Source organism: Chiloscyllium punctatum, chromosome 14 (assembly GCF_047496795.1).
Source record: "Chiloscyllium punctatum isolate Juve2018m chromosome 14, sChiPun1.3, whole genome shotgun sequence".
Lineage (NCBI taxonomy): Eukaryota > Metazoa > Chordata > Chondrichthyes > Orectolobiformes > Hemiscylliidae > Chiloscyllium > Chiloscyllium punctatum.
In genome coordinates, this window is record NC_092752.1 from 45,231,855 (window position 1) to 45,258,948 (window position 27,094).

General features: G+C 43.4%; 1 protein-coding gene across 6 annotated transcripts in view; it reads right to left on the reverse strand.

Moving 5' to 3' along the window:
* Window positions 1–27,094, reverse strand: part of gucy1b1 (guanylate cyclase 1 soluble subunit beta 1) — a 265,032-nt gene that overhangs the window by 15,649 nt on the left and 222,289 nt on the right. For all 6 annotated transcript variants that reach the window (XM_072584282.1, XM_072584283.1, XM_072584284.1 and 3 more), the window contains 2 exons: window positions 23,677–23,914; window positions 4,524–4,664 (listed from right to left, as the gene is read on the reverse strand). In XM_072584282.1, coding sequence (XP_072440383.1) covers window positions 4,524–4,664; window positions 23,677–23,914 — 379 coding nt within the window. The remainder of the gene's footprint in view (window positions 1–4,523; window positions 4,665–23,676; window positions 23,915–27,094) is intronic.

The following is a 27,094-nucleotide window of genomic DNA, read 5'->3' on the forward strand; positions in this document are numbered from 1 at the left end:
GGACACACTTTCCTCATTCCTGAAGAAGGGCTTATGCCCGAAACGTCGATTCTCCTGTTCCTTGGATGCTGCCTGACCTGCTGCGCTTTTCCAGCAACACATTTTCAGCACCTTACATTTATCTAGATTAAACTCCATCTATCACTCCTCAGTCATCAACCTCTACGATCAAGGTCCTTTTGGCCAAGTATGAGTCATGTTGAATATTGTGGTTTGATTCTTCCAATGAGATCAAATACATTTTCTCGTTGTATCTTTTCAAACTCGCCAAATTAATTAGTCTTTCAGCCTTTAGTCAAATATTTTCTTTGCTCTACCACAGTAAGTGCAATAGTCTGCTTTCTGAGGCCTTATACTCATCCATGACAGTGCATCTACTTCCCACCACTGCTTGTAGTCCAATACCCCTCTGTTGCATGAAACACCTTCTTTCATTCAATCGCCTGGTTTTTCCACACCATAAGCACTGTCTACCCTCAGTAGTGCCTCCTCACTCCCTCAGAACACTTCTGCACCTTTCCACCACTTGCATCAGCCCTAACAGCAGTGCCTGGATTAGTGGTGCTGGAAGAGCACAGCAGTTCAGGCAGCATCCAAGGAGCAGCGAGATTGACGTTTCGGGCAAAAGCCCTTCATCAGGAATAAAACAGCAGTGCCACCTACTTGTGTCTTACGTATGATTTCCCTTTATGTCATTACGAGTCAAGACATTTATAACAAGTCATAGCTACAGTACACAAGTGACAGGGTGCCAAACGTTATGTCCTTAGCCCCTCTGAGGAAAGGATACTTGCAGTCACTGGAGGGAATGCAGAGACATCTAAGCCCTGACACCCATAAGTAATACTTGGTGTTCCACTGCAACACTCACATTAACCATGCATCATTCCCAAACAGTGACCTCAATGCCTTTTGTCTCATGTGCCTTCAGGTGCACCAATCCTCCCAAGGTTCAGCCTATCTTCTCCAGACGAAACCTCCTCAGCATGCCTAGGTAAGAAGATTGAGGTCCACCTAGGGGAGCTTTCCCCATGCCCTTTTGGATCGTGTGATGGTGTCTCCTGTATGGACTGCTGCTGCATACCCTCTACTTTCTCACTTTCTTCCGTTGTATACCATTTGGCCCTCTGCTGGCAAGATCTCCAGCAGATCCTCTCTCTTCTATTGGGGAGATAGGGTGGAGAGTGCTGCACGCAGCAGTTCAATGTAATCATAGTTTGAGTCACTTCACTGAATACCACACTATGTGCTGTTTTCGTGGCTTAGAAGGGACTGTGTATCACATTTACATCAAGGGTTCCCATTTATAGCCCATCCTTAGTTTTTTTGAATGGGTTGCTCCTTAAGTTTTAATTCCACTTCAATCCCACCTTCCTGATCTACAAGCACCTGATATGGGGAGGGGGACACAGCCAATAAGCCTTCTAGTGGATTTGCTTACTCCATATTTTAATATGTTGGCGTCCCTGCCCTGGGGAAGTTTGAAGGGGACGGCCTTGAAGGAACTTCGAGTTTAACAAGTAGGGGAAGTCCTCCCTCCGTATTCATCCTGTGTTATCCCTGTCTCAGGAGTGTTTAATGGGGATGATGTCAAAGGAACCTTACTTTCAGTAGAGATTGAGGAAGAATTGGAGGGACCATGGACCCCCCCTTTCTGAGCAGCATATATAATGGCATCTTGACAGGCATCATAAGTGTGCACAGTGAATTTCACACAGGTTCACATGTGGGTGAGGCAGAAATGTGTCCAAGCACACTGTCAGCTATGGGGTTGCTGGAGATTGGGCACCTGCTGCCCCCACAGCAAGACAGAACCCTGTGGTCTCAGCAGTGAGAAACATCATCCAGATGCACAGGGAGGAGCAGCTATGACAGGCAAGAACACAAAAGGCATTGGCCCTCATTACAGAGAAGCTAGTTACGGCGAGTAAATGACACACTGACCATCATCAGTCAGATGTCGCAGTAATGCAGGTAGTCCATTTGATGCACTATTATCGCTCAGATTCTGCAAAAGTGTGGCTAGCCCTGTGACTGTAAGTCTACCTCCAGGGACAAGTTGGCAACTGCTGAGGTGAAACAGGCCACGCACCCTCATGGGCCGCTAGACAGGTGCCAACACCCACACACTATCACCCCATACACTGGTCCTCAATACTGAAGACAGGGTGAATGTAGAAGAGGGAGACTTGACACTAATCAAGATGGCCCCTCCTCACAAGGAGACAGTGTGGTACCAGGAGGCATCCAGTCTGAGGAGTAATCAGACACGGGGCCTCTCAAAAGTCTCCATTCAGGATGCCCCTTCTGAGCATCGGAAGTTCCAGCTGAGGAGGGTCAACTTGCCTCTGACAAGAAGACGCCCAGCATATCTGGCCCATCCAGATCTAAATGCCTAAGGTGGCCTGACAAATTCTCTACAATCAGCAGGCTCCCTCCATCCCAGTGCAGCAGATGGAAGAGGGGTATGATGGCTCAAAATATCATGATTTTCGTTTTGCACTCAGTATTTTGTAAAGTTTTTTCATTTCATAAATTCTTTCAGTTCACTACATATATATCATCGTCCCTTCTCTGTTCAGGGTTTAGACAATTCACTGGCCCCTGATGCATCAGAGCTTTGGCCAATTCATCAGGAGCCATGGTTGGGACTGTATGATGTGGGACAAACATATTATCTTGAGGCAGAGGTAGCAGTGCATGTTCATGGCAATGGCTAACCCCAATACGTTAGAACAACCCCTCTTCATCATTGTCTGCTTGATTGACTTTACGTGTGGATATTCCCTAGTAGTGACATTGACATAAAGGTTTAACCTATAGAGATGAATAGTGCTGTCAGGTAGACAGGGATTAGGACCCTAGATGCCCGAGTATTCAGCATATTGGAGAATGATGCTATTACTATGTGAAATCTCAATGACTGGTTGCAGACGCAACACCCTCCCTTACAACTTATGCATGACAAGTCCTGTTGTAGTCATTCTCCTCAATGCCACACTCTATCTATGTGCTTCAATGCTGCAATAACAGCAAATGGCCCTCTCAGAGTAGCTTTACATCTACTTACCTGTCACCCCTCCTTCCCTTCATCCCCCTTCCTCACCATCCTTCATTTGTGTGAACAAAGGCAACAAAATGACAGTGGCCAACCTTCAGGCAGCCTGACCAGTCAGTGCTAGCCCTCATCTGCCTAGATCCCTAGCTTGTGAACTCATGTCCAGCTACGACAGCTCCCCCAAACCCTGCTGTATTGGCCTCAATGAAGCCAAAGAACTATCCATGATCCAGGTCCCTACAGCACGATCACACTGTGCAACAGCACCCTGAGTAACTATCTGGGCTCCCTGAATGACAGCTCCTCCATAGACTTAATTGCTGACTACTTTCTTCAGACTTTCAGACGTTGCATGCTTGCTGCAGATGCTTTGTTTGACACAAACACTGAGGCTACATGATACAGGTGCTAGACTGACATGGAACATCGACATCTGGCAAGATGCATGTGCACGTAACTGTGGACTGCTGCATACTACAGTGACTTGCCTGGTTCTGCAACTGCACAATTGCCAATGCAAGTAGCAGGTATGCCAGCAGGCATCAGGTGAAGTTATGCTGAGACAGCATTGGTGGTCAGTCTGGCACATGCTCTTTAACGGGTTCCTGACCCTGTTCAGTACCTACACTTGATACAGCTGTATACTGCTGGTTGAGATCCTGCCCTGCTGGGTAGACTGCTCATAAAGGGCTCAGTGCCAGGGCATTGAGGTATGCTTGATGGTGGCAATGGCTACATGAAAGTGGACCCTCAATGTCTGTGGTTGGCAGGTAGGTATGCTGGGGGATCACACAAGAATCTGCAGTTTGTCTGTGGGCAAGAAGCAGTTAAAGCAAGATGAACTACCAAGATCCGCTCTGGTTTTCATGTTGAGCTTTCCCAATAAGGAGTTTGGTAAAAGTCTAACAGTGGCGAGTTGGCTTGTTAATAAGGTGCTTAACATGCAAGGAGCAGCATCAATTGGAAACTCACTGCTACCTGACAAGAATCCTGCTATACCACTTGCAAAATGCAAAAAAAAATTGATGAGATGATCTCAATGAGCATCTGGTTTGAAACTACCAGTTCATCTTACAATAGTCTATATTACTCAGAGCTTGGTAAGTTTCTGTCCATAGTAATTGTTTTGAGAAAATGTTTGCATTTTAAAAATTTAAAAGGCCTTGATTAAAATCAAAAACAAATAACATGTATAAACACATCAGGTTGATATCACCAACAATAAAATCAAAGTTAGAAAAATACTGGGATATTATATTTGTGGCTCATGTAGAAAGCACAAGTGAACCTGAAAGCACGGAAGACAAAAGACAGTGAGTCTGCAAGAATTATAGAAGGATAAGCAGTTTCAAGATTTTTTTAAAATCCATGATTAACACTTTTGAAAGTCAATGAAAATATTAAATGTATAACTGAAAAGATGAGATACCAATTTTTTGTAAGTTCAGAATTTTGCATAACTAACCTGTATAGGCTCTCCATCAACCTTCACCTGCTCTGCAATCTCCATCATGTCCAAAGCAAGATGGCATATGGAACGAGCATGATGGATACATGGCTCTGGCAGACCACTCACGGTCATGTACTTATCCCCAACTGTCTCCACCTGAATGCATAAGAGAAATAAACAGCCTCCTTAAAGATTTATTAATCAAATCATCAAAGAACAAAAACTAGGAATGATATTGATATTCAATTTTGCCACAGAGGCTTTGTATATATAAAGGAATTCTACCACCAAGAGAAACTATTTAAAAATTGATTTTCAAGTTAGTAAGTTCTTCCTTTACATGGAGATGGGTATTCAGTTGAATTAAAGCCAGTTTGATGGAAGCTGGAGGGCTGATCAGAGGTTTTCCAGCTACAGTACGAAATAAGTAACGGAGAGAGCACCTCAATCAGTGCACTCTGAGCCAAATTTTAATAAAAGTCCAATTAAGAAGCATTAAAAAACACAAAACTGTCTTTGTGCAGTTTGCACATTCTCCCTGCGTCTGCGCGCAGGTTTCCTTCGGATGCTCCAGTTCCCTCCTACAATCCAAAGGATGTGCAGGTCAGACAAATTGGATATGCTAAATTGCATTAGTCAGCGGTAAATATAGAGTAGGGGAATGGGTCTGGGTGCGTTACTCTTCGGAGGGTCGGTGTGGACTTGGTGGGCTGAAGGGTCTGTTTCCATACTGTAGGGAATCTAATCTAACCATGACATGAATCAGGAGGGTACGCTGGGAATGAGACCCTCTACAAGATAATATTAGGCTGCAATCCCAGCTAGGCAGGTAACAGGGGCAGTTGCTTGCATTAACCTTCCAGTGGGCGTTTGCCACCAGTTTATCTGTCCCCTTCTCACACTGGGAACATGGAGGCCAGTTGGAAATCACACTAAACTCTTCTTTAACCATGCTTTTGCCAGCCTTTCCTTCCAGGACTAAATTCCATGACCTCCAAAATGTCCAACTGAAATTGACTCACTGCTTAAAGCCAGTTCCTTTGGGGCTAACCCAAATTCCCTTTTCACCTTTGTTGAGCTCCAGATATTCTGCCAACTGAAACTTATGATCTTATGAATTAACTGTAACAGTAGTTTAAAGCCCTGTTTGTCTATATTTCCTGGTTCAGCTGTCTGTATCTATACAGCAAGGTGCTTTAAATTTCTAAACTGTAGGGACAAATTCTAAGTATCTAAACCAGTATCAACCAACTACTCTACTACTGGTAGAATACATGGAAGAGGTGGGAAAGTGATGGACATGGCATCCCTTTCCCTTCCACTAATTTAATGTCCCCCACTTCCAGCCTGCTGCTAGAGGTAGGGATTAAAATTTCACTCATTGAGTTGGTTGCCACCACTACCAGATCTGAACAGTGTGGTGATGCAAAGCACAGTCATTCAGGCAGCATCCGAACAGCAGGAGAATTGATGTGCTCAGCATAAGCCCTTCCTGATGAAGCATCTTTTCCAGCACCACACTCTTCGACTCTGATCTCCAGCATCTGCAGTACTCACTTTCTCCTATCACTACCAGATTGCCCAAAAGAATGGGACATGACTTCCGTCAGGAAATCTTTGCAGTTGATTTCTCCATTTCAGAACCCCCTTTCCTATTGTGGGTCTGGAATGTAACTCCCTGGTGCTACAGTGAATTGAGAGCGAATCGTAAAGGGGAAGCTGGCCATGGTGAATCAGGGGTTTAGGATTGATTGATATTAAGAGATAGATCTACACTGGTTTCCAAAATTTCTTCCACTTTTTCCTATGATGTTCCTCCCAACATCACTTACTTACGCTTTGGTTTCTCTTCAATCTGATGCCTCATATCAACAGGAACCACTGGTGAGTATGAAAGAGCCGGGAGACCCAACATCCCATTGGAGTCCATGCCCCTGGGGAAAGACCAGCACTGGCCCATCACACGCTTGAGTAAGGCCTTCCTGATAAAACACAATGCACGGGTTGTGGGAGCTCTCCACTGGCACACCAAACTGCCAGTATCTCCAGAAGATTCTACCCTCATGGGTTCTCCTTGGTAGAACCAAACAAATAAATGTAAATTCTTGAACCCGTAGACACTGCATTATAATGGGAGGTGGTGGCAAGTTATCTTACTGGACTTGTAATTCAGAATTGCAGTCTAATATTCTGAGATCAGAAGTCACAGAACTCCAGGTTATAGTCGAACAGGCTTATTTGAAAGCACAAGCTTTTGAAGCATTACTCCTTCATCAGCGCTCCGAAAGCCTGTAATTTCAAAGAAACTATTTGACTCGTATGACTTCTGACCAGGTCCTGATTAGAGTGGTGCTGGAAAAGCACAGCAGGTCAGGCAGCACGTGAGGAGCAGGAAAATCTGGCCTGGTCTACCCCAGTCCAACACCGGGACCTCTACATCAACACGTTCTGAGGTCATGGGCTTGAATCTCACCATGGCAGCTGGAAAATGTAATGAATTAAAAACGTAGTCAAATGGTAGCCAGGTGAGCGCTGTTGATTGTTGCAAAACCTTATCTTGTCTGGTAATATGATTAAAGAGAGAAAAATTGACATCCTTTCCTGGTCTGATCCACAAGTGACTCCAAACGTCAATGTGTTTGAGTTTTAACTGCCCTATTAAACAGCAGATTTCAGGTTTACTCCCAGTTACAAGTACGATATCATGTTCTTCCACCTCTTACTGCCAGGTACAGTTCAGTGAGTATTTACATTGTTGGTTATGAAGGAAACAGGGCTCATAGAAATCTACCATGCAAAAAAACCGCCTTCAACCCATCATGTTCAGTCAGTCGAAAGAAATTCACTGAACTATTCTAATCTCACTTTCCAGCACTTGGCCATAGCCTTGTATGCTTTGACACTGCAAGTGCACATTTAAATACGTTTTAAAACATGAAGCCTTTATCATCCTTACAGGCAATGCATTCCAGATTCCCACCATACTCTGGGCAAAAAAGATTTTCTTCACATTTTCTTTAAATCTTCTGCCCCTTACCTGAAATCTACGTGCCCTCATAAAACAGGATGGTTTACACTTGAACCACAGGGGCACCAATATCCTGGGGGCAGGGGGGGAATTTGCTGATGCTCTTCAGGAGGTTTTAAACTAGTTCAGCAGGGGGAACAGGAACCTGAATTGTAGCTCATGTGTACAGGAGGTTGAGAATAGTGAGATCATAAATAAGGTTTCAAGAGTGTACCGGCAATCAAGACGTTGGTTTGAACTTCAGTGCCAGGAGCATCCAGAATAAAGGTGGGTGAACTTGCAGCATGGGTTGGTACGTGGGACTTCGATGTTGTGGCCATTTCAGAGACATGGATAGAGCAGGGACAGGAATGGTTGTTGCATGTTCCGGGATTTAGATGTTTCAGTAAGAAAAAAGATGGTAAAGGTGGAAGATGTGGCATTGTTAGTGAAGGATAGTATTACGGTGGCAAAAAGGATGTTGGAGGACTCGTCTACTGAGGTAGTATGGGCAGAGGTTAGAAACAGGAAAGGACAAGTAACTCTGTTGGGAGCTTTCTATAGGCCTCTGAAAAGTTCCAAAAGTGTAGAGGAAAGGATTACAAGGATGATTCTGGATAGAAGCGAAAATAACAGGGTAGTTGTTATGGGAGACTTTAACTTTCCAAATATTGGCTGGAAACACTGTCATTCAAGTACTAACAGATGGGTCAGTTTTTGTCCAATGTGTGCAGGAGAGTTTCCTGACATAATATGTAGATAGACCAACAAGATGCAAGGCCACATTAGATTTGATACTGGGTAAAGAACCTAGCCAGGTGTTAGATTTGGAGGTAGGTCAGCACTTTGCTGAAAGTGATCACAATACGGTTACATTCACTTTAGCGATACAGGCATGTGTAGGATGGAGAAGGAAACTGTAGGAGATGGGCACAATTGAAATGTGGAGCTTATTCAAGGACAGCTACTGCATGTCCTAGATAACTATGAACCTGTCAGACAGGAAGTGGTTGAGCAAGGGAGCCATGGTTTACTAAAGAAGTTGAATCTCTTGTCAAGAGGAAGAAGGAGGCTCATGTAAAGATGAGACATGAAAGCTCAGTTAGGGGGCTTCAGAGTTACAATTTAGCCAGGAAAGACCAAACGAGAGAGCTAAGAGGAGCCAGGAGACGACATTGGCAGGTAGGATTAAGGAAAACCCTAAGGCTTTCTATAGGTATATTAGGAATAAAAGAATGATGAGGGTAAGATGAGGGCCGGTCAAGGACAGTAGTTGGAAGTTATGCGTGGAGTCTGAGGAGATAGGAGAAGCACTAAATGAATATTTTTCATCAGTATTCATAATATTATTGAAGAGAATACTAACATACAAGCTATTGGACTAAATAGGACTTGGGTTCATAAGGAGAAGATGTAAGCAATTCTGGAAAGTGTGAAAATAGGTAAGTCCCCTGATCGGATGGGATTCTCTGGGAAGCTAAGGAGGAGATTGCAGAATGTTTGGCTTGGATCTTTATGCGATTGGCTACATGAATAGTGCCAGAAGATTAAAGGAGAGCAAATATTGTCCCCTTGTTCAAGAAGGGGAGCAGGGACAACCCTGGTAAGTATAGACCAGTGAGCCTTACTTCAGTTGTGGGTAAGGTGTTGGAAAGGATTACAAGAGATTGGATTTATAATAATCTAGAAAGGAATAAGTTGATAAGGGAACGCTGTTTTGTAAAGAGTAGGTCATGCCTCACAAACCTTACTGAGTTCTTTAGGAAGGTGACCAAACAGGTGGATGAAGGTAAAGTGGTTAATATGGTGTATATGGATTTCAGGAAAGCTTTGGTAAAGTTCCCCAAGGAAGGCTATTGCAGAAAATATGGAGGCATGGGATTGAGGGTGATTCAGCTGTTTGGATCAGAAATTGGCTAGCTTAAAGACGACAGAGGGTGGTGGTAGATGGGAAATGTTCATCCTGGAGTTCAGTTATGAGTGGTGTACCACAAGGATCTGTTTTGGGTCCACTGCTGTTTGTCATTTCTATACATGACCTGGATGAGGGCGTAGAAGGATGGGTTAGTAATTTTGCAAATGACACTAAGGTCGATGGAGTTGTGGATAGTGACAAAGGATGTTGTGGGTTACAGAGGGACATATATAAGCTGCAGAAGTGCGACTTAAAAGAGACATACAAGAATGTCAGAGGATTAGGTAGGTTGGACAGTGAGAGTCTTTTTACTTGGATGGTGATGGCTAGCATGAGGGGACATAGCGTTAAATTGAGGGGTGATAGGTATAGGACAGTTGTCAGAGGTAGTGTCTTTACTCAGAGAGTAGTATGGGCATGGAACACCCTGCCTGCAACAATAGTAGACTCGCCAACTTTAAGGGAATTTAAATGGTCATAAATGGATTGTAATGGAATAGTATAGGTTAGTGTTGGTTTCACAGGTCAGCGCAACATCAAGGGCCAAAGGGCCTGTACTGCGCTGTAATTTTTCTATACTCTATGTTCTTTGAAGTCCAAGTAGGCATTGGAGTTGGGAGGTCATATTGAAGCTGTACAGGACATTGGTAAGGCCAACTTTGGAATATTGTGTGCAATTCTGGTCTCCATCCTATAGGAAGGATGTTGTGAAACTTGAAAGGGTTAGCAAAAGATTTACAAGGATGTTGCCAGGGTTGGAGGGTTTGAGCTATAGGGAGAGGCTGAATAGGCCGGAGCTGTTTTCCCTGGAGTGTCAGATGCTGAGGGGGTTTATAAAATCATGAGGGTAATGGATAGGGTAAATAGACAATGTTTTTTTCCCTGGGGTGGGGAAGTCCAGAACTAGAGGGCATAGGTTTAGGGTGAGAGGGAACAATTTAAAAGGAACCTAAGGAGCAACATTTGCACAGAGGGTGTTGCGTGTAAGGAACGAGCTGCCAAAGTAAGTGGTGGAGGCTGGTACAATTACAACATGTAAAAGGCATCTAGATGGATATATGGCTAGGAATAGATTAGATTAGATTACTTACAGTGTGGAAACAGGCCCTTCGGCCCAACAAGTCCACACCGCCCCGCCGAAGCGCAACCCACCCATACCCCTAACCTAACACTACGGGCAATTTAGCATGGCCAATTCACCTGACCTGCACATCTTTGGACTGTGGGAGGAAACCGGAGCACCCGGGGGAAACCCACGCAGACACGGGGAGAATGTGCAAACTCCACACAGTCAGTCGCCTGAGGCGGGAATTGAACCCGGGTCTCTGGCGCTGTGAGGCAGCAGTGCTAACCACTGTGCCACCGTGCCGCCCACAAATAGTTGAGAGGGATATGGCCCAAGTGCTGGCAAATGGGAATAGATTAGTTTAGGATATCTATTTCCGTGCTGCAAATCGCTATGACTCTAAAAGCATTGCCCTCATCTACACACCACGAAACCTCTACCAAAAAAAAATTCAAGCAAGTCGGTCAAATGAGATCTACCCTTCACACAGCCATGCTGACTGTTCCTTACCTCTCCAAATGCAGATTAAGTCTTTCCCTGATAATCATTTCCAATAAGTTACCCACCACCTTCAGTTTCCCAGTACATCCCCTGTTCCCTTCTGGAATAATGGTACCACATTGGATATCCTCCAGTCATCTGGCATCTCTCCTGTGGCCAGAGAGAAACTTAATTTTTTTTCAAACATCCCTATTTCCTGCCTTGCCTCACTCAACTTTGGATATATTGTATCTGGCCCTGAGATATATTTACTTTAAGCTTGCTAGGTCACTCAGAACCTCCTTTCTGTCCTGGCTAATTTCTTAAATTGCATCACATTAATAACCACCTTTTCTCAATGCAGTTTGAAGTGTCATCTCTGATTTCAGGCATTCCCAGTAATTGTTAGTATATAATAAGTGAGATCTTAAGCACTATTAATCACTGATGGAATCATAGCTTATTGCATTTCTGGCTACTGTTCGTCCCCACCACAATATAACCTCAAGCATCAACTATAACGATCTTTCACACTTAGATTCTTCACCTTCTGGCTGTTATTCACCCTTTCCATGACCCTTGTGATTTTATAAACCTCTCAGCCTCTGATGCTCCAGAGAAAAACGCTCCACCTATTTACTGACAGGATGCAGAGCTGGGCTGAGAAGTGGCAGATGGAGTTCAACCAGATGGAGTTCAAAAGTTCATTCACTTTGGAAGGTCGAATTTGATTGTAGAATATAGGATTAAAGGCAGGATTCTTGGCAGTGTGGCAGAACAGAGGGATCATGAGGTCCACGTCCATAGATCCCTCCCTCAAAGTTGCCACCCAAGTTGATAGGGTTGTTAAGAAAGCATATGGTGCATTGGCTTTCATTAGCCAAGGGATTGAGTTTCAAAGCTGCGAGGTTATGCTGCAGCTCTATAGAGTTCAGTTTAGACCACCCTTGGAATATCGTGTTCAGTTCTGGTCACCTCCTTATAGGAAAGATGTGGAAACTTTAGAGACAATGCAGAGGAGATTTACCAGGATGCTGCCTGGACTGGAGGGCATGTCTTATGAAGAAACATTGAGGGAGCTGGGGTTTTTCTCACTGGAGTGAAGAAGGGTGAGAGGTCACTCGATAGAGTTGTACAAGATGTTGAGATGCACAGATAGAGTGGATAGCCAGAGACTCTTTCCCAAGGCAGAAATATCTATCATGAGGGGCCATAATTTTAAGGTAACTGGGAGGAAGGTTGAGGGGAGATGTCGGAGGTAGGTTCTTTACACAGGGTGGTGGGTGCATGGAATGCAGTGCCAGTGGTGGTAGTAGAATCAGAGACATTAGGGGCATTTAAGGGACTCTTGGAAAAGCACATGGAAGTTAGTACAATGAAAGGTATGTAGGTTAGTTGGATCTTAGAGTAGGATAAAAGGCCGGCACAACATTGAGGGCTGAAGGGCCTGTACTGTGCTGTACTGTTGTATGTTCTATTCAGTCTCTCCCTAAAACTCACACCCTCTAGTCCTGGGAACCTCTTTGTAAATCTTCTCTGCACCTTCACGTTTAGCAACACAGTTCCTTTAGAAGGGTAACCAAAATTGTACACAGTATTCTGCAAGTGACCTCACCAATGTCCTGTGCAGCCATCCTAACACCTATACTCAATATTCTGACCGATGAATGCCTTCTTCACCACTCTGCTTACCTGCAACTCCATGTTCAAAGAACTACGCATTTGGATCCAGTATATTAATTGCATGATTCATATCGTGAAGTGAACTGCTTGATTAAATACTTTGAATACCTACTTACAAAGGTGTAGGAAAAACTTTAGACTGCTGGAACACTGGGCTAGGGAGGAATCAGATATCTGTAGTGGGCTCCATTCTATAAATAAATACAGTACTGAGTAAAGGTTTGGCACCTTATTTCGCACTTCACCAAGGAATTAACATTCAGATGAATATTTTGTTAATGCAGTCTACAATAAAATTTGATGGGTATGGGCAGTGCATTGACAGGCTGACTGTGATTGCCAAGGGTCATGGGGGAAAACCAATGCCAATATTATTCACAACTTTCCAAACAGCCTAAGGCCCCATTCCCTCCAGTGTTGAAGAGGTGCCTATCACCATTAGTTTCACCAACTTTTGTGCTTGGTCTGTTGGCTGGAATCATAGTTTCTGATTCAGTGCAGTGTTCAAGAGCCACAGAGGATGCTCAAATCATTTCATTAGATTAGAATAGATTACTGAGTGTGGAAACAGGCCCTTCGGCCCAACAAGTCCACACCGACCCGCCGAAGCACAACCCACCCAGACCCATTCCCCTACCTTTACCCCTTCACCTAACACTACGGGCAATTTAGCATGGCCAATTCACCTGACCTGCACATTTTTAGACTGTGGGAGGAAACCGGAGCACCTGGAGGAAACCCACACAGACACGGGGAGAATGTGCAAACTCCACACAGTTGTGCCTGAGGTGGGAATTGAACCCGGATCTCTGGCACTGTGAGGCAGCAGTGCTAACCACCGAACCGCCCACATTAAAAAAGTGACCTTGCCTTCTCAGAAAGTTCATTCATAGTGTGATGTTCTTTGGAGGACCAGGACAGACCCATTGGGCTGAAGAGCCTCTTTCTACACTGTAAGGATTCTATAGAAATGGGGTTAGGCAAGTAAATTTATAGTTTTACATAGTTACTTCATTTTTTAAGAAAAAATAAGTATGCTAAGGGGTGTAAGGCAAGTCATAGCAGCAGAGTTTCCATCCGTGATACATTTCTCCTGTGCTATGTTGCAAATTGTGGAAGCTTCAATTGTCCCTGGTGACCATGTGAGCAGAAAATAGTCAGCATGTTGTGGTCACATCACATCTGAAGACTGAACAGGCAAAAAGGGCATGGTTGACCACCAGGTGGGACAGAGAAAGGAAAGTTGTGCAGCATTCACTGCTGCCATTACCTTTCTAACAGATATACTAGAACATAGAACATTGATTTGTAAAGCACAGGAACAGGCCCTTCAGCCCACAATGCTATTTTAAACATGACATCAAATTAAATTAATCCTTTCTGTCTACCCTTGGTCCATAGCCTGCCATTCCTTGCAGATTCATGTGCTTATCTAAAACTTCCTTAAAGGCCTTATTGCATCTGCCTCCAACACCACCTCAGTAGTGTGTTCCAGACTTCTATCACTCTCTCTGTAAAACACTTGCACCTCACATCTCACAGATCACAGAGTCCCAACAGTGTAGAAACAAGCCATTTGGCCCAACAAGTCCATACCAACCCTCTGAAGAGTATCCCACCCATTCCCATTCCTCTACATTTCCCCTGACTAATGCACCTAAGCTACACATCCCTGAACACTACGGGCAATTTAGCATGGCCAATTCACCTGACCTGCACATCTTTGGACTGTGGGAAGAAACCGGAGCACCTGGGAGGAAACCCACACAGACACAGGGAGAATGTCTGTGTGGAGTTTGCACAGTCACCTGAGACTGGAATTGAACCTGGGTCCCAAGCGCTGTGAGGCAGCAGTGCTCAACACTGAGCCACCGTGCTGTCCATTTAAGGTGACATTGAGAAGATAGCAAAGAAAGGCTTTGATCCATCCCTTTGGGTTATGGGGCCAGCACGTTGCCGCGGGGCCACTCTGCTACACTAAGTCTCCTTCGAACTTTACCCCTCTAACCTTAAATGCATGCTGCCTTGTATCAGACATTTCAATTCTGGGAAGATGATTCTAACTGTCAACCCTATCTGTGCGCATCTCATAATTTTACAAACTTCCATCAAACCTCCCTGCAGCCTACTTTGCTTAAGAGAAAACAACCAGAGTTTTTGTAGCCTCTCCTGATAGCTCATACCCTCTAATCCAGGCAGCATCCTGGTAAACCTCTTCTGCACTCTCTCCAAAGCCTCCACATCCTTCCTGGAATGTGGCGGTCAGAATTGAACAGAATACTTTGTGAAGCCTAACCAAGGTACTATAAATCTGCAACATGACACCCTGACTCTTGCACTCCATTCCCTGACCAATAGAGGCCAGCATGCTATATGCCTTCTTCACCATCCTATCTACTTGCATGGCCATTTTCAGGGAGCTACGGACTTGAACACCAAGATCCCTCTGTACATCAATGCTGTTCAGGGTCCTACCATTGACTGTATACTTTTTCTTAACATTTGAGCTCCCTCATACCTCACACTTACATGGATTAAATTCAATTCATTTCTCTGGCCACATCTGCATCTGATCTATATCCCATTGTATCCTTTGACAACATTCTACACTAGCCACAACTCCACCAATCCTTTTTTTTCTGATATACTGTTGGGGTAGATGACTGTGCAAAGAGAAGTAAGAGAAATGGTAGAGCTACAGCAGTTGTGGTTTCAAATGTAAGGTGAACGGACAGAAGTTTCTGCAACCAGAAAAGAGATTCCAGATTATGATGTCTTCCTTGTGCCAGGATCAGGGTACCAATGCATGAACGGAGGACATTCTGAAGGTGAAGAGCAGACAGACAGCTCTTACATACCAGTACCAATGATGTAATGTAAAACAGGGATGAAATCCTGCAAGCAGAATTTAGAGAGCTAGGAAGCAGATTAAAAAACAGGACCCAAAATGTAGTTGGTGTGGCTGCACCTAGAATATCATGTGCATTTCTGGCCAACTCATCTGAGGAACCATGTTCTTGCTATCAAGTGAGTACAACAAAGGTTTACCAAATTAATTCCTGGGACTGATGTAGGAGGAGAGATTGAATTGGTAAGGATTGTATTCCCTAGGGTTTAGAAGAACGATGAGGCTCGCTGAAAACCTTCAAGTGGCAAGACAAGTGATTAAGGTAGTAAAGAAAGCATGCTTGCCTTGATCGAGCGGAGCACCGAGTATAAAAATTGGCAAGTTATGTTGCAGCTATACAAGACTTTAATTCAGCCACATTTGGAGCATTAGATGCAGTCCTGGTTACCACACGAGAGGAGGAATGTAAAAGCTTTTGAGAGCCACAAAAGAGGTTTACCAGGATGTTGTCGGGATTGGAGTGTATTACCTTTTAAGGAAAAGTTGGAGATTTTTCAACACAATTTAATAGACTCAGGGTGACCTGACAGAAATGTATACACTATGAGAGGCATGGGTAGGGTGGACAGTCAGAATCTCTTTCCCAGGGTGGGAATATTAAATACCAGGGAGTATGGGGGGGAAAGTTTACAATGAGAAAAGGTCTTTTTGCATAAAAGGTGGTAGCTGCCTAGAATGTACTGCCAGAAAGAATGGTAAAAGCAGGCACAATAGCAACTTTTATGAGGCATTTAGATAGACACATGAACATGCAGGGAAAATAGAGGGACACCTATCATGTGCAGGCAGATGGAATTAGGTTAGAACAGCATCATGACCAACACAAAAATGATGGGTCAAAGGGCCTGTTCCTACTCCACATTTTATGATTAACCTTCTATGGTAGGACCCGGGAAAGCATCCATAATCAGAGAGAACATGTTGCACATGTCCATCAGTCCTGTGCAACATTTAAAAGGTATTTGGACGGGTTTATGAATAGGAAGGGTTTGGAGGGATATGGTCTGGGTGCTGGCAGATGGGATGAAATTGGGTTGGGATATCTGGTCAGCATGGACGGGTTGGGCGGAGGTTCTGTTTCCATGCTGTATATCTCTATGACTCTATAACAGGTAAATATAAGAAGAAATATTAGAAGAACATGAGATACTTGCCTTTATTAAAACATAGAACATAGAAACGTACAGCACAGAACAGGCCCTTTGGCCCATGATATTGTGCCGAGGTTTAATCCTAATGTAAAATATAGTAACTCAACCTACACACCCCTCAAACTCACTGCTCTCCATGTGCATGTCCAGCAGTCACCTAAATGTCCCCAATGACTCTGCTTCCATCAGCACAACTGGCAATGCATTCCATGCATTCACAACTCTCTGTGTAAAGAACCTACCTCTGACGTCTGCTTTGTACCTTCCTCCTAATATCTTCAAACTATGACTCCTCATACCAGTCAATCCTGTCCTGGGGAAAAGTCTCTGACTATTGACTCTATCTATTCCTCTCATTATTTTGTACACCTCAATCAGGTCTCCTCTCTTCCTCCTACTCTCCAGAGAGAAAAGTCCAAGCTTAATAAACCTTCCTTCACAAGGCAAGCCCTCCAGTTCAGGCAGCATTCTGGCAAACCCTCACCCTTTCCTATAGTAGGACGACCAGAACTGGACACAATATTCCAAGTGTGGTCTCACCAGGGAATTGTAAAGCTGCAGAAAAACCTCGCGGCTCTAAAACTCAATCCCCCTGTTAATGAAAACCAAAACACCATATGCTTTCTTAACAACCCTATCCACTTGGGTGGCAACTTTGATGGATCTATGTACTTGCACACCCAGATCCCTCTGTTCCTCCACACTGCCAAGAATCCTGTCTTTAATCATATATTCAGCATTCGAGTTCAACCTTCCAAAATGCATTACTTCGTATTTATCCAGGTTGAACTCCATCTGCCATTTCTCTGCCCAGCTCTGCAACCTGTATGTCGCACTGTAGCCTGCAGTAGCTCTCGATACTATCGACGACACCTCCAACCTTTGTGGCATCTGCAAATTTACTAACCCATCCCTCAACCTCCTCATCCAAGTCAATAATAAAATCTACAAAGAGCAGAGGCCCAAGAACAGAGTCCTGAGGGACCCGCTCAACACTGTCCTCCAGGCAGAATACTTTCCATCTACAATCACTCTCTGCCTTCTGGCAGCCAGCCAGCCAATTCCAAATCCAGATAGCCAAATCTCCCTGTATCCCATACTTTCTGACTTTATGAATGGGGCTACCGTGGGCAACCCTATCAAATACCTTGCTGAAGTCCAAATACACCACATCCACTGCTCGACCGTTGTCGACCTGTTTTGACACCTCCTCAAAGAACTCAATAAGATTTGTGAGGCAGGACCTGCCCCTCACAAAGCCATGCAGACTGCCTTTAATTATACTATGCTTTGCCAAATAGTCATATATAATTTCCAAAACTTTGCTGAACACAGACATAAGACTGACTGGTCTGTAATTGCCAGGGATTTCCTTATTACCCTTCTTGAAAAGTGGAACAACATTCGCCTCCTTCCTCCCGTGGAGAGTGAGGAGGCAAATATCCTTGCCAGCGATTTAGCAACCTCCTTTCTCGCTTCCCAGAGCAGCCTAGGAAAAATCTGGTCTGGCCCTGGGGACTTATTAATCGTAATGTTGGCCAAAATTTCCAGTATATCAACCTTGATCTGTTCAAGCCTGTTTCCCAGGTCCTCGAAGTTCTCATTCACAACAAGGTCTCTTTCCTTAGTGAAAATCGAACCAAAAAACTCCTTTAGGGCTTCCCCTATCTGCTCAGACTCCACGCACAAGTTCCCTCTGCTATCACTGACCATTCTCTTATTCCTCATGTATGAGTAAAATGAGTTTGACTCATGTATGAGCTTGATGAGGTTTCACTTTGTGCTGGGGTTGGCACTGCAAACACAAAACTACAAATCAATCATTCTCAGGATGGCATCATTCATCTTCTAACGATTGTCACTGTCAGCGCCCTTGCTACTGTCTGTAAGTCAGCCAGCTCACTTCATTGCCTATGTCAAGGTTGGCTCTTCTAGGGTCCGAGTTGCCAGACAACATCAAAACATCTATGCGCTGTTTGATGTCTGGAAATCAATGATCTTCTATCACAATATCATAAGGAGTAGTAGGAACAGGCCATTCCTCCCATTGAGTCTGTCCAGCCATTAAATATGATCTCATTGTGGCCTGAACTGTTCTGCTTACTGCCATCTCACCTCTCCTTCCGTTAACAAGCACGCAGGATCAAAGCTTCATGAACAGAGGAATAAAGCATTAAAAAATCAAGTTATGTTAAACATTATAATGCAATGGTTTGGTTTAAATTGGTATACTGAAGCAAGTCTGCATGTCAAAGAAGATTTATTACAAGGACAGATAAGATGGAGGTTCTCAGTACAGCCATAGAGATATAGAGCTGTACACCATGGAAAGCAGTCTTTCAGTCCAATTTGTTCATGCTCACCAGATATCCTAGATTAATCTAGTCCCATCTGCCTGCATTTGGCCCATATCTCTCTAAACCCTTACTATTTGTATATATATCCAGATGCCTTTTAAATGTTGCAAATGTTGTACCAGCCTCCACCACTTCCTCTGGCAGATCATTCCATACATGTACCTCCCTCTGCATGAAAAAAATTACTTCGCAGATCCATTTTAAATCTTTCCCTTCTCACCTTAAACCTCTAGTTTTGGACTCCACCACTTTGGGGGAAAATACCTAGTCTATGCATCCTAACCATGCCCCTCATGATTTTATGAACCTCTTTCAGGTCATCCCTCAGCCTCTGACAATCGAGGAAAAACAGCTTCAACCTATTCAGCCTCTCCCTGTAACTCAAACCCTCCAATCCTGGCAACATCCTTATAAATCCTTTCTGAACCCTTTAAATTTCACAACATCCTTCTAATAGGAAGGAGTCCAGAATTGAATGCAGTATTCCCAAAGTGGCCTAACCAACGTCCTGTACAACCTCAATATGACCTCCCAATTCCTAAACTCAATGCTCTGACCAATAAAGGAAAGCATACCAAACATCTTTCTTCATAGTCCTGTCTACCTGCAACTCTATTACAAGGAACTATGAGCCTGCACTACAAGGTATCATTGTTCAGCAGAATTCCCCAGGACCTCACTAGTAAGTGTGTAAGTCCTGCCCTGATTTGCCTTTCCAAAATGCAGCACCTCACATTTGTCTAAATTAAACTCCATCTGCCACTCTTCAGCCCATTGGCCCATGTGATCAAGATCCTGTTGTAGTCTGAGGTAACCTTCTTCACTCTCCACTACACCTCCAATTTTGGTGCCATCTGCAAACTTACTAATCGTACCTCCTTTGTTCAGATTCAAATCATTTATATAAATGATGAAAAGCACTGGACACAATATAGAACATAGAACATAGAAAAATACAGCGCAGTACAGGCCCTTTGGCCCTCGATGTTACGCCGACTGAAGCCTACCTAACCTACACTAGCCCAATAGCCTCCATATGCTTGTCCAATGCCCGCTTCAATGACCATAAAGAGGGAGAGTCCACCACTGCTACTGGCAGGGCATTCCATGAACTCACAACCCGCTGAGTAAAAAATCTACCCCTAACATCTGTCCTATACCTACCACCCCTTAATTTAAAGCTGTGTCCCCTAGTAACAGCTGACTTCATTAGCGGAAAAAGGTTCTCACTCAATCCTATCTAAACCCCTAATCATCTTGTACACCTCTATCAAATCTCCCCTAAACCTTCTTTTCTCCAATGAGAAAAGTCCCAAGTGCCTCAACCTTTCCTCATACGATCTTCCTACCATGCCAGGCAACCTTGGATATCAATCCTTGTTGCACAACCCTGGTCACAGGCTTCCAGTCTGAAAATCATCACTCGCTGTCTGTCTTCAACTTGCAAGCCAGTTCTGTATCTAAATAGTTAGTTCTCCCTGCAACCCACATGGTCTAATCTTGCTAACTAGTCTACCATGCGGAACTTTGTTGAACGCCGTATTGAAGTTCATATAGATTACATCCACTGTTCTGCTTTCATCAATCCTCTTCGTTACTTCTTCAAAATAATCAATCAAGTTTGTGAACATGATTTCCCATGCACAAAGCCAGGCTGACTATCCCTAATCAGTCCTTGCCTTTCCGAATACATGTAAATTCTGTCCCTCAGGATTCCCTCCAACAACTTGCCAGCCACTGATATCAAGCTCAACGCTCTATTGTTCCCTGGTTTTTCCTTATTACTGTTTTTAAATAGTGTCACCATGTTAGCCAACCTCCAGTCTTACAACACCTCACCTCTGACTATGAATTATACAAATATTACAACAAAGGGCCCAGCAATTACTTGCCTTGCTTCCTACAAAGTTCTAGGGTAGTCTTGATCAGGTACCAGGGATTTATCCACCTTTATGCATTTCAAGCACTTTCGCCTCTGTAATACCGATATTTTTCAAGTTATCGCTGTTTATTTCCACAAGTTCTGTAAATTCCATATGCTTCTCCATAGTAAACACTGATGCTAAATACTCATTTAACATCTCCCCATCTCCTGTGGTTCCACACAACAGTGGCCTTGCTGATCTTTCAGAGACACTATTCTCTCCTTACTTATCCTTTGGTTCTTAAATGTATTTATAGAATCCCTTTGGGTTCTCCTTAACCCTATTTGCCAAAGCCATCTCATCTCCCCTCTTTGCCCTCCAGATTCCTTTAAGGATATTTCTACTACCTTTACATTCTAAGGATACGCTCGATCCCTACTGTCGATACCTGACATATACTTTGTTTTCCTTGACCAGAACCTCAATTTCGCTAGCCATCCAGCATTCCATACATCTACTACCTTACCCTTCACCCAATCAGGAACATAAATCTGATGAAATTGGAAAAAGTGCAGAAATGGTTAAACAGGAGAAATGCTGAGTGTTCGTGAAGGAATAAATAGGGAATGGAACTATTTTCACAGGCAAAAATGTTTGCAAAGATTAATGAGAATAGCTCCAGATAGGAGGAACTTGAGCTACATTAATAGTTTAAAAAAGTTGGGACTGTTTTTCTTGGAGAAGGCTGACAGATTTTATAAAGGCAATTGAACCATGTAGGGTCTCGACATGGAAAAGAATTGTTCCAATTGACAGTAAGACAGAGAACAAAGGTTGGTACAAATTTAAGGCAACTGACACACAAGCAAAACCTTTTACATGCACCATATGGTCCGGATCTAAAAAGCACTGTAGTGCAGAGAATTGAGAATTGAGGCATATTAACCAGAAAAGGAGAATGTGCGAGATTAGAGGGAACCTTTTTTAAAAAAAATCATAGAATCTCTAAAGTGTGAAAGCAGGCTGTTTAGTCTATTAAGTCCGCACTGACACTCAGAGGAGCATCCAAACCAGACCCGCCCTTTCCCCCCAACCCTACCCCTACATTTCCCATGGCTAATCCACCTACCCTGCGCATTCCTGAACACTATGGACAATTCATCATGGCCAATCCACCTCAACTGCATATCTTTGGAGGGAATCCAAGCACCCAGGGGAAATCCATGCAGACTCAGGAAGAATGTGCAAACTCCAATTAGCAAGTCACCTGAGGCTGGAATTGAACTCGGGTCCCACACACTGTGAGGCAGCAGTGCTAACCACTCAGCCACTGTACTACTCTATTGGGGAAGGTAAAAGGTATAGCATCAAGTGAATGCTCATTCAGAGAGACAATGAAAATGTAACAGGCTGAAGGACTTTCTTCTTATCCTGTAACAATCTTGTGATTCAATGAATCAGAAGGTACAGGCAAGAAAATTGAAGATAAACTGATGACAAAAAAAAGGAATAATGAAAACAATATTGTTAAGCAGAGTACTGTTAAGATTTGGTTTGGAGGTACCAGTGTTGGACTGGGGTGGACAAAGTTGGACCAGGTTATAGTCCAGCAGACTTCTTTGGAAGCACTAGCTTTCAGAGTGCTGCTCCTTCATCAAGTGGTTGTGGAGTATAAGGTTGTAGGACACCAGAATTTATAGCAATAGTTTACAGTGTGATGTAACTGAAATTATATATTGAAAAAGACCTGGGTTGCTCTCTCACCTTTTAGAATGGACACGTTGGTTTCAGTTCTTTCAGATGTAAATCCCAGAACTTTATTAAAGTTACATTCTCAAGCGAACGTTAACAATAGGTGCCATATTGGCCCAAATAATGCATTGAAGGTGTGAGGTGCTCGGTACGAGACTGATTCTGATCTAAAAAAGGGATTTACAGAACCTTACATGGATTCATGCAGTTTTTGAGCAAAATAAAATGTAATCCTGCAGGTACAAATTTTAACGTTAAGATTTGGAATTAACTACCAGAAATGGATGCCAACAATTTCATGACTAAGTTTCAAAATGGATTTGAATAAAAAACGTCAAAAAAAATCTGTTGTCATAGAGAGAATAAATTGGACAGATCTTTCAAAGAGCTGGTCCAGGCAGACATGCTTAGTGACATGTTTAATTCCATCTATGCTGTGTAATTCTACCATTTAAGACTGAGGCACAGCAAAAAAAGCCATGATAATTTTGCTGTTGATTTTACAATTATCATTCCCACTGACTGACATTCCAGGCTGAATTTTCAAACAAGTGCAAGAACCTGGCTGATGCCTTGTGTTTGCCTGCTTTCAGATGGAAGTGGCAGTGACTCCACTAGCTCTGAAGACACAAAACATTCCAGACATTCCAAATCCCTGCATTTGCTCTATGGAAAGCCCAAACTGGTGCAGTGAAGCCTTTTCATTAGTTTCACTTATTTGATGACATAATGTGTTCCACAGACAACCCGCCCTCCCAAAACTAACTACAGCCCACAACCCAATGAAGATTGCACTGTGTTCTGTAGGCAGTCGGCAGCCAATCCTCCAGGCAGCCAATTTTCAAATCATTCTCACATCCATTTCTACAAGCAACAGAAAATCTGGTTCTCCAAGTCAGAAGCAGAGTTTTGAAATAGCCAACAATATGCAGGAAACTAAACTATAATTCAAAATTGAGTTAAATAAAAAACAGTGCAACCTACCTTATATACATAAGGGTTCTTGCGTGAATCTGTGAGGATGTCAAACTTTGTATAAAGATCATTGAGGAGGTTAACAATTTTCATAGCTCCCTCAGCTGAGGCATGTTTACTACAGAATGTGTTGAATCCAACAATTCCACTGAAAAGGATAGTTACATTATCATATCGTTTAGCAGGAATCGGGCGTTTATGTCTCAACTCATTGGCAACAGAATGGGGAAGAACAGAGTACAGCAACCTGGAAAAAATAAATCGACATTCAGATGAATGGAATGTTTTCAATTATCATTAAAAATCAAAATTTCATAATTAACTTTAAGCCATACTTTAAAAATAGTAACAAATCATTTTTCTCTACTTTTACCTCAATACTGACTTCTTTAGCAGTCAATGTAATTAAAAATCAGTCCTGTTCAGAATTACATTCAAAATATAAACTGTTATCAATATTCCATTGGACAGCTCATTTTGATGTGGTGGAAGAGAGCTTGAGTAAGTTGAAAAGTTCAAACAAAAATATTGCATATGCAGGTTCAAGCTACTTTGTTTACTGTTCAATTAATATAGAATTGAAGCATGGAACAGGATTTTTCAAATGTCAAAGTTTCCTGTTCCTCCAGTTGATAAGGGGAATGCATTCCTACTGCTACCTCAGAGCCAATTAATGCTGGAAGAAGCATTAAATGTTTGGAGTTGGAACTTCAGCCCTTTAAGTGGGAGGAAATCCTGCCTCAGGGTGTTTATGGTCAATAGGATTGGCCAGCGACTCTGTAGTCACAGAAACAGCATAGCCAAAATGGGAGTACCAGGAGTCCCCAGATTCAAAGACCCAGAGTTCCTGACCTGGTAAGCACAGGTCATCTAATAAGGAAGGAGGTTGAGTTGTTGATGCACCTGCAGGAGATGGAGGTCAAGCAGCACCTATGGGAGGGCAGGGCAAACCTCGTGGACAGGCTCTCGAATGTGGAGTAGAAGTCCTTGAAGAAGGTATCACTTGTCCCTTCTCATCTGGAAACAGGATAATTTGCTTGGCTTCATTCTTGCTCATGAAATCCTGGCAGCTTCAAAAATTGATATAATACAGGAAAAGAGCAAAAAAACTGCCTCACAGTACCAGGGTCCCAGGTTCGATTCCAGCCTCAGGCGACTGTCTGTGTGGAGTTTGCACATTCTCCCAGTGTCTGCGTGGGTTTCCTCCCATAGTCCAAAGATGTACAGGTCAGGTGAACTGCATTAGTCAGAGGGAAATGGGACTAGGTGGGTTACTCTTCGGAGGGTCAGTGTGGACTTGTTGGGCCGAAGGGCCTGTTTCCACACTAAGTAATCTAATCTATTCCTGAACTCTATTCAGGCCTCTACCTTATTCTCTCTCATAAGGCTGTAATGTTCTCCCCTATCAGCTACACTACTCTCCCATCTCTTACAAACCTCTCTATCTTGACTGAAATATCTAAATGCCCGAATGTTAAGCTGCCAGTCTTTTCCCACTCTCAGCCAAGACTCAGCAAAAGCTACAACATCATAGTTATAATCTAGGAAATCATGCTCTAAATTCATCTGGATTGTCTGTCATGCTCCTCACATTTAGAAAACTACATGTCACACTACCACTCCTGCTGTTTTCCGTAACCTCTCCCTGTCAGATCTTCCTCTTAGTCTTAGTGGCCTGAGTTTCTGATTCCTCCTTGATGATGTCACTTGCTGATCTATTGCTCTGGTAGCTCTAGCTTCCCTACCACCACCATCATAACCTCACCCACTAGTTTAAGACATCCTAAATGACAATAGCAAAACTTCCAGCCAGGATTTCAGTGTTTAGATGCAAATTCCACCTGCCGTGGAAGATCTTCCAATGGTCCACATATCTGAAACCCTTCATCCTACACCAACTCTTTTTAACTTTATTATCTTCCTATTCTTAGCTTCACTAGCACATGGCACAGGGAGTAATCCTATGATTACAGCACTAGAGATCCTGCTTTTCAACTTGCTACCTAACTCTGTAAACTCCTTTTGCAGGGCCTTATCTTTCTGCCAATGTCATTACTATCAATATGTACCACAACATCTGGCTTCTCATCCTTTCCCTTCAGAACATTCTTGGCCCACTGAGAGGCAACATACCATCACAGAGTCTCACCTGTAGCCACAGAAACGCCTATTTTTTGTCTCTGTCTATGGAGTCCCCTATCATGACTGATCACCTATACTTTGATCCTCCAGGTGTACAACAATGCCAGTCATGTTGCTTCTGATCTGGCTGCAGCTGTTGCTCCCTCCCTACACCCCCAAACTTTGTGTAGCCCTTACTGGTGTGACAGCCAGCTTGCCATCAGTGACATTCTGACCCTTCTGGATGCTCCATACTGAGTCCAGCTGCAACTCCAGGAGCTCCATGAAGCAAATCAGGAGCTCTAGCTGAACGACGCTTCTTGCTACTTTGAACCCAATCAAATAAATCAACCTTATCAACTACAGACAATAGCTAAGGAAACGATGACACAACCTTACCCATTCATCACCAAACTCAAGTGTCTCATTCCCACTCTATTCCTGGCAGATTACAACTATAAAAAGTAGGTACTTCTATCTTTTTTCAAACATAACTCACTCAGTCTGCAAATCTGTTCCTGAAAAACCAAACCTATGTCATCTTTTGCGTCGAGACATTACCTTTGGAGCTTAGGTTTGCTCTTAAATTCAGCTCTGCATGACTGATGTCTACTGTCGGGTTTGTTCTCCTTTGTTCTGTTGCTGCTTGGAGTAACATTGGCTCAGGTCCCACTCTTCAGGTATTTATCCTGCTGCTGCTGTTCAGCCCGAGATTCACTGTCCTTCTCTCTATTGCGATAGCTCTCGCTGCTCGGACTGATTTCCTGTTTTCAGGGATCTCTGGACCTGTATGCCAGATCCCTTTGTGATATTAAAGCTTCTCAGGGTTCTGCCATTTACTGTAAACATGCTTCTGTGTTAGATCTTCTAAAATGCATCACCTTACATTTGTCCACATTAAATTCTATCTGCCATTTCTCCATCCAATCTCTTGCTTACCAATATTCTGCTACATCATCTGGCAATCTTCCTCATTATCCACAGCTCCCCCAATCTTTGTGGTGCCAGCAAACTTACTCATCAGGCCACCTGCATTCTCCTCCTAATCAATACATACATTGCAAACAACAGGGTCCCAATTCTGATCATTGTTTGTCCACTTAAGAGTCTCAACTGGGGTGAGGCAGTTTGGTTATCTCAGACCTTGGCCAACCCATCATAAAATGGTGAAGAGATCTAGGCAAGTAGAAGAACGTCATCCAGGATCTTCCTGGCCCTCCCTCACCTACAAACATAATTGTGGGGAATGAGAAAATTTTGCCTTTGGATTGGTCTCCATCCATTCTGTAACCATTCGGCCCATTTT